Below are 8,974 nucleotides of genomic sequence, written 5' to 3'. Positions count from 1 at the left end.
TGGGATCCGAACCCTAGGCGGGAGCGCCGCCGCGCTTCCCAAGCGGCGCACTGTAGCAGTGCGCCACCAGGCCGGCCCAAAAAATAATTAACTTTATTGGGCCAGCCCTGGCTTACCTGGGAGAGTGTGGTGCTGATAACACCAAGGCCAAGGTTTCAGATCCCTGTATGAGGATGGTTGGTTGGCTCACTTGGGAGAACATGGTGCTGACTATACCAAGTCAAGGGTTAGGATCCCTTTACCAGTCATCTTAAAAAAAACATAAATAACTTTATTAAAGTATAATTTCCATGTAATAAAATGTATCTATTCCAAGTATTTGGTTTGATGAATTTAGACAAATATAAACACCTGTGCAGCCACCATCACAGTGAAGATATATAACATTTCTATCAAATCAAAGAGTTCTCTGTGCCTCCTTGCAGTCAGTCCCCAACCCTCACCTCTGGCTCGGGTAACCACTGAATTACTTTTCGTCAATACAGATTGGTTTTGCTATTCTAGAATTTGTTATAAATGTGATTTACATTGTATGTTCTTGTATTTTGCTCCACACAATTTTTTGAGGTTTATAGATGCTGTTGCATATGTCATCAGTTAATTCATTTTTATTTCTGAGTAATATTCCATTGTATGGATATACCACAGTTTATTTCCCTTTTGATGGCTGTTTAGGTTGTTTGCAGTTGTGCTGTTTTGAATAAAGCTGCTATGGACATTTGTGAGAGTACTTTAGAAAGTTCATGCATTTTATCTTTCAATTGTATTTTTCCACGAACTTTTTGAAATCCCTTAATGTACAAATCTTTGCGTGGACATCTTTTTATTTCTCTTAGGTAAATACCTAGGAATGGAAAGACTAGGTCATGAGGTAAGTGTATGTTTAACTTTCTAAGAAACTGCCAAACTGTTTTCAGTTCTTCTCTGTTTTACATTTCTACCAGCTCCATATTCACACCAGCACTTGATATTTTTAATCTTTTTAACTTTAGCCATTCTGTGAGTGTATAGTAATATCTCATTTTGGTTTTAAATTGTATTTCCCTGATGGGTAATGATTTTGAGTATCTTTTCCTGTGCTTCTTGGCCATTCATATAAAATCTTTTGCCCATATTTAAAAATTGGGTTGTCTTATCATTGAGTTATAAGAATTATTTTTATTATTTGGCATATAAGACCGTTGTTTGATAAGTGTGTTGTGAATATGTTCTTCCAGTCTGTGGCACCCTTTTTGATTTTCTTAAGGATGTCTTTCAAAGAGCAGTTTATAAATTTGATAGTCTTATTTATATATTTATTCTTTTATGGTTTGTGCTTTTTATGTTCTAAAAGTCTTTGTATATTCTATATTCCATTGTCACAAAAATATTCTTCTGTTTTCTTCTAAAGTTTTATAGTTTTATCTTTTACATTTAGATCTATGATTCATTTCAAGCTAATTTTTGGGTATGGTGTGAGGTATGAGTCAAGTTCATTTTCTTTGCCTGTAAATATCTAGTAATTTCAACAACATTTGTTGAAAAGGCTGTCCTTTCCTCATTGATTTGCCTTGGTCCCTTTATCAAAAATCAATTAATTTACCGTATGTGAGTGGGTCTGTTTCTGGGCTCTCTGATTTATATGTCTGTTCTTTTGAGAAATCCACTGAGAGACATATTGAGGCTGTGCTAAATGTTCGTGTTTCTTTTCTCTTGCTGCTTTCAGTTTTCTTTCTTTGTCTTTGGTTTTTGATAATTTGATTCTGATGTGTCTTGGGGTGTTTCTCTTTGTATTGAATTTGATTAGTGACCTCTGAGCTTTCCTGTACCTGGATGCTGTCATCTTTCTCCATACTTGAGAAATTTTCAGCCATTATTTCCTTAAATATGCTCTCTAGTTTTCTTCCTTTTTCATCTCCTTCAGGTACACCAATTAGCAAAGGTTATTTCCCTTGAAGGAGTCCCATAATTGCTGCATTTCTGTTTTATTTTTTCTTATTCTTTTTTCTTTGTGTTGGAAACATTCAACATCCTCTCAACCAGGTATTTGAACTTATACAGTAATTTGTTTGTTTGTTTGTTTTTTGTCTTTTTCCGTGTCTGGCAACGGATCGCAACCCTCAGTGTTGCCCCCGTACCGGACCGGGGACCGGCAACGGGATCGCAACCCTCGGTGTTGCTCCCGCGCCTCGCTCAGCCAGTGAGCGGGAACCGGTCTATATGTGGGATCCGAATCCTCGGGTGGGAGCGCCGCTGCGCTTCCCAAGCGGCGCACTATCCAGTGCGCCAACGGGCCGGCCCAAGTTCACTGATTCTTTCCTCTATTTGATGAAGTCTGCTTTTGGAGCTTCTATTGAGCTTTTCAGTTCAGATAACATATTCTTTATTTCTAGAATTTCTATTTAGTTTTTAAAAAATTGATTCTTTTTCTTTTTCATGTTTCTTATTCTGCTCCTTGATTGTTTTCCAAATATCATTTAATTTTCTATCTGTATTTTCTTATGACTCCCTGAACTTCTTTAAGAGGATTTTTCTGAATTCACTGTCAAACATTTTATAAATCAACTGCTCTTCTGGATTCATTTCTGGTGTTTTGTTGGTTTCCTTTGTTGCTGTCATATTTCTCTGTTCTTTATCTTTGTGTCGTTATGTTGCTGCCTGGGCATTTGAGGAGATGGCTACCTCTTCCAGGTTTTATAGGTGTTCTTTGGTGGTGGTAGACCTTTAATGCTTAATATCAGAACTTTGTCTGTGGTCTGTGATCTTTTTCCATTCTGTGGTAGATTAATAGCAACCACCACAACTTATATACTGCACTGAAACTAATTTGCTGTCCTGTGATTAATTCCTGGTTTGGGGGAATCTTCTTGGGGAGATTGGAGCTTGAACTCTGTGCCTAAGCTAAGTTGCTGCGTTACTGTTGTTTCTCAGACTCAGAAAAATTTTTTGTGTGCGCTGGAACTTAACTGTTGGCCTTTTAGTCACTTCTGGGTCATGTGGGGTTAAACAGCTGGGGACTGAGTCTTTCTGGCAAACCATGCACCCTGCAGTTCTGTCACACTGACTAGTCTCCACTGTGTGGCACCTGTGCTGATCAGAAGGCAGATCAGCTAGCTACCTGTGCTGTTTCCTGATACTCCCCCGGTTGGATCACTTCCATCTAACAAGCATCCTGGTCAACCAACATCATTACCAGGGCCCTAAAACACTCTTGTGCTCCCTGCCAGTCACCACGCTGCGAAGGCATTTCAATGTCTAACAATAGAGTTTAGTTTGCTTGGTTTTTGTACTTGATGTAAATGGAAATGCATCATTTGTGCACTTTTGTGAAATTCCTTTTTTATAAAGCTCAACTTTCTACTTATTTTCCTATGTTCCCCAAGTATACTAAATACATGTCACTTAAGATCTCAGTTATTTAATTGATAAAATGAATGGGTTAAATTAGCTAAGATGTCTACTTAGCCTTGAATTTGTGTGATTTTGTATTTTAATCTTTTTTGTAGATTAGGCCACCATTCTGAATGCCCCTTTCTGTGCTAGAATGCTGTAGTGCTCTTCAGCTACTTGAAGTATATGACTCTTTTATCTCCAAATAGCCCTAACTTGCTGTGCTTTTATTCATTCTTTCCATGTTTTATACTTCTGCAGTCTTTGCAGCCAAATGTCATATCCATGGCCGTCAGAACCTATGAGCTGCTTCTGATCTACTGGCCTATTTTGCCTATATTTGTCAGCAAGACTCAGATTATCTACAGTTAAAATACAGAATTTAGAACAGATGTTTTCCTCAAAACTACTTGGAAGTCCTTATGTATTTTTTTCTGATTTATAAAAGTAGTATGTAATACATGTCATTGATGGTAGTTTTAAAAACCTAGGAAAGTGTAAAGCAAACAAAACTTACATTTTTTTCCACCACCCGGAGATAAGCTCATTAACCATTGGGTTTATCCAGCATTTTTTTAATCTTTGCATTTTTCTTCTTTTTTGTCGTCTTCCTGTTAGCATTATAAAATGCCCATATCTCTTCCATCCTGAGAAGTGAATACACAAAATCCCTTCCATAATCCCAGCCTTCTGGTATTTTATATTAGTTTCCCTTTCAGAGCAAACTATTGAAAGAATGCTTACTTTCTCCTCTTTTCAATTTGGCTTCTACCCTCACTAGGATCCTAAAGCTGCCAAGGTCACTAGTGATTGCATTGCTAAATTCGGTAGGTGTTTTCAGTAGTTACCTCACTTTTCTTCCAGGCAGCATTTTGATTCCTTCTCAAAACTCTTCCACAGGTCTCTACCTTACCTTTTTCTTTTCTGGTTTTCTTTGTGTTTCTTTGGCCACTCTTCAGTCTCCTTGGCAGAGTCCCCTCTACCCTACGCCTTCTGAGGCTACACCTTCACTCCAGTGGTTTTATAACCCTCAAACCTCTGTCTCTGGCTCAGATTTCTTATGAGTTCCAGGTCTGTTTATCTCAACTATATAGTGGACTTAACTGTCGCACAGGTAAACTCAACATGTCCAGACACAAACTTATCTTACCTCTGTTTCAGCAAATATTTACTTGTCAAAGCCAGAAACCAGTGTCATCTTTAATTCCTCCATCTGCCTCACCTCTCACATGTGAACACTCACCAAGTGCTGCCCATTCTCTCTGTCGAATATGTCTTGAATCATTGTTCTCCATTGCCAGTGCCACTAACATAGTCCATGCCAACATTATCTTATTTGGGCCACCTGTAAATGACTTCTGATTGGTCTCCTGACCATTTTGTCCTCTGTCCTGGTCCACTTTCTGCATTGCATCTAGAGTGATCTTTCAAAAATAAAATAAGTGTAATCATTGTTCCCCTTAAATAACTCCCTTTGCCTATAGAATAAAATCAAAATTTCTTTCCTGGTGTTTCAAGGCTTTCACAGAATTGTCTCTATGTAGATCTTAGGCTTCACCACTCTTCCACAACTCTTTCCCCCTTATTACTGCACGCCCATTTTTGCAGTTATACTGGAAAGTGTTGTTTCTGTCTTCTAAGCCTTTATACTTGCTTTTTCCTTTGCTTAATGTAGAGCATTACTCACTAATTTACCATTGGCTAAGCCAGGTTTTATAGTTTTTCAGGTTTTCTTCAACTTAATTGGTCATTTTCTCTCCCTTTTCTGGCCTAGATTGTCTTTGTACAGTCATTCTGTACTTCAGTGGCACCATACATAATACATTTCCTACTTCATGGCAGTTGCTCTCACACTTTTTGGTCTCAGGACTCCTTCACACTCTTAAACATTATCCAGTCCCTCAAAGAGCTTTTATTTATGTCAGTGATATTTACTAATATTTACTAAATTAGGAATAAAAGCTGAGAAATTTAAAAATTAATTTTAAAATTACAATAGTAAACATATTGCAGTTAACATAGTTATTTTTCATAAAAATCTCATTTTCAAAACAAAAAAAGTGAAAAGAATGGCATTGCTTTTGCATTTTTGCAATTCTCTTATGTCTGAATTAATAAAATACAGCTAGATTCTCATATTTGCCTCTACATTCAATATGTCGTGATATTTATTATACTTTATGTAGCCTCTGGAAATCTCCACTGTACCCTTGTGAGAGGATAAAAGTGAACAAAAACAAATAAGGTCTTTGTAATATTAAGGAAATATTTTTGATCTTGTACATCCCCTGAAAAGTACTTGGTAACCCCTGGGTGTCCCTGGACTACACTTTGAGAACACTGCTTTATGGCAGTCACTTCATCATTTGTCTCCTTACCTCTGACTATGTGCTCTGAGGGTAGGGCCCAGGTCTACCTTGGTCACTGCTGTATCCCTAGAGCCTGGGATATTGTTCGCCATGTAAAAGGTTCTCATATCTATTGGTTTATTCACTCAGTTGTTTATTTGATTCGATTCCTTAGAAATAGAGGTCAGGCATTAATTAGAGTCGTGTGCCATGTGTGTACAAGAGAATTACATACAGTCCATAGGCATTTCTTGTACCAATTCCACTGGGGCATTTTTGGTTTAATATTTTTCACATAATGGTCACAGAGTATAATTCTCATTTGGGCTTAGTTAATGTTGAGGTGAAAGGAAACATTAGTTTTTGTCATGGATTTTTAAATTAAGATGTATGTGAGATGATATGAATAAATGTAAACTAAGCTATGAAATATTGTCTTACATTCTAAAAGTATAACCTTTTGTTATTTCTACTTAACTAGAAGGGGTGTAAATGCGTTGTTGCTATTTATTTGTTGTCAAGGAAGTAGTTTAAGAAAATTACAAAGGAAATATTTATTCTGAAAAGGTCATTATGTATCAAATAGGAGATCTTAGTCTAACTTAAATGCTCGCCAGAAAAACTGTAACTATGGATTCAATGTGGACTGAAAAGTACATTTGAAGTAGTGGTGAAGCAGGAAAAAAAGAAATAGTATGAGTCATAGCTTACTAATTACGTGTTGTTTGGTTTCCATGAAAGTCTTAATTAGAAAGAGGGCCGGTCTGGTGGCTCACTCGGGAGAGCAGCGCTGGTAGTACTGAGGCCATGGGTTCAGATCCTATATAGGGATGGCCAGTGTGCTCACTGGCTGAGCGTGGTGCAGACCACACCGTGCTGAGGGTTGCAATCCCCTTACCGGTCAAAAAAAAAAAAAAAAAAGGAAAAGATGTGCTTATTATTACAACTATAAGTTCAGCATTTATGGCATGTCATTATAACAGATCCCCATGCTATCCAACCCACCCTTAAAAATTGTGAAGTGCAAATACACTAATTTTGGCCCTACTAATATTCAGGTTCTTAACTTCAGGCTTCATCTTAACCTCCTTCAGAGCATTCATACTTTTTGCCATTTTAATAGTCATAGGACTTGACACCACTAGAAGATTTTTATTTTTGTTTTTCAAATAAAGCAGACTTTGAACTTTAGACATATCTGTTTTTATACTGTATTGTAAATTACTGGCTAATTTATATGGCTTACTTAGGCCATCTAATGATAGTGCTATGTATCTGATGTGTTTTGATGACATTTTGAAGGGAGGCAAATGAGAAAAAGGGCTCTTGCACCAAGCGTTTATTAAATAACTCTTTTATGGGACAGTGTATTTGCTAGTGAAGTAAATTACTCTTTGCTCATGTCAGTGTGGCTGCAGTGCAGCTTGACACCATTCCCTGTAACAGACTTGTGCTGTACTAGAGAATAGGGCACAATAGAATAGGTTGTGCTGCAATTTTAACACGCTCCTTAAAGGAAGGAGTATTAGTTGATAAAACTTATACCCTATGTCTTTGTGAGGTTTTGGTGGGTTAGTAGGACTTCCTTTTATCAATGAAAAGGTCTTTATTTTTGTTCTATCCATAGAGCATATATTCCTCCTTCGTAGGAAGGACTTGGGTAAGCTTATTTGTATATTTTATACATGTGATTTAACTATTACTTGCTAATTAGCGAAGTGACACAAAACTCATTTCCATAGGAATAAGTATTTATATTCTGTGTGCCATAGACCTGACATATTGTGGGATGAAATATTTTACCCCTTTTCTTCCTTTCAGCACACCATTCTGAAATTTTTTGGTCATTGCAATGATCTTGATCGGGAGATGAGAAAATGCTTGAAGAATGAGGTAAGAAAAGTGTCAAAGAATGGAAATGGTGAACAAGGAAACAGAACATTTTTGAATATTATATATTGCTGTTATTGTTAAATTTTCCCCCAAATTTTAGTGTGACAGAAAAAATTGACTTTATATGTATGACCTCCCCTCTAAAACCAGGAGAGATGAAAACTTCTTCGGGGGACAGTTTTAGAACTTTGCTCTCTATTTTTTGCCTTGCACACAAATGATGAAAACAACTTCCTTATTATAATTACTGTAACTCATCTGGATGAATTTTAAGGTTTGGGAATTGAGTCTCTGGTCAGCAGAAAGAATTAGTCAATCAGCTAGTAGGTGATTAGCAGGTGCTAAAACTCTGTGAGTCTCAGTTTCCTTATATCAAATGAAGAGGCTAGACTTAGGCTCTTTCAAGCTTTAGCATTTTGAATTTGTTTGTAGTTATGCTTTCTACAAGCCATAGGGATCTAGTTTGACTTGTTTGGGAAGACCATCATCTCCTGAACCTGTATTTAGGCTATGACTTGGATGTGGGCAAATAGCCAAAGTACCTAGTTTGTTGACTTTTTCCAGGCACTGTTAAACAATCAGAGTGCATTTTAAACCTTTGAAAAGAAATTTAATTCTATTTGTATTTTATACATCAAATGTTTTATATCTAGAACCTTTAAAAATATATACCAACTAAAAATCTGCCTTCCAATCTTCATTTTCTGTAGTTTTGAACTTTTTTTCTTTATTCTCAGATTGAAGGGTTTAAATATAATATTTGAAGCTGTGTAGCATCTGTCTTCATTTTGTGTATTTTTCATTCTGGGGCTTTTAAAATTTTTCTTTCTAGAATCTTTTTTCAGTGTGACTCCCATCTTTACTGTTAGAAGAATTTTCTGGAGTTCTGAGTTAAGGGTGATAATTTTCTTTGTGTGTACAACGTACACCTATTAGTGTTTTGAAATAATTTTTGAAAAATATTTTCCTTTATATGTAAAGGCTAGTTTGTATGGAAACTAAACCTAAGGGTATTCCTGTTTTAATAATAAGCTTTTGGAAAATAAAGCCCATACTATTTTATTCAGTATAGCTGTTTGTTTTTCACATGCTTTCAGTTGTATAAGGTAGCTTTTATGTTTAGATTTTTCCCCCTTACAGTTCAATAATTTTGCCATTGCTTTGGTGATTAGATCTTCATATGAAATTTTCTTCCCCGCTGGTCTGAGCTCTGTGACTATTTGGTAGAATGTTGTGGATTTTTTTCATATTTTGTCTGAGTTCATTTTTATATAAATTTCATATTTTCTCCTTGACTTATTTTCTAAGTCCTCTATGTAATTTTATGTTGCTTCATTACCTAATTTATAGATGTTTTTCTGTCT

General features: G+C 36.3%; 1 protein-coding gene across 1 annotated transcript in view; it reads left to right on the top strand.

Annotated features, from left to right (window-relative positions):
- Positions 1 to 7,538: 7,538 nt before the first annotated feature.
- Positions 7,539 to 8,974, top strand: part of LOC103606979 (COX assembly mitochondrial protein 2 homolog) — a gene marked incomplete at its 5' end in the record, with an annotated part of 6,615 nt that continues 5,179 nt past the window's right edge. The window contains one exon of the mRNA XM_008591537.1: positions 7,539 to 7,610. Coding sequence (XP_008589759.1) covers positions 7,539 to 7,610 — 72 coding nt within the window. The remainder of the gene's footprint in view (positions 7,611 to 8,974) is intronic.

This window comes from Galeopterus variegatus, unplaced genomic scaffold (assembly GCF_000696425.1).
Source record: "Galeopterus variegatus unplaced genomic scaffold, G_variegatus-3.0.2 Scaffold7007, whole genome shotgun sequence".
In the NCBI taxonomy this organism is placed as follows: domain Eukaryota; kingdom Metazoa; phylum Chordata; class Mammalia; order Dermoptera; family Cynocephalidae; genus Galeopterus; species Galeopterus variegatus.
The sequence above is the reverse complement of the archived record's forward strand: the minus strand, read 5'-3'. Positions and strand labels throughout refer to the sequence as shown.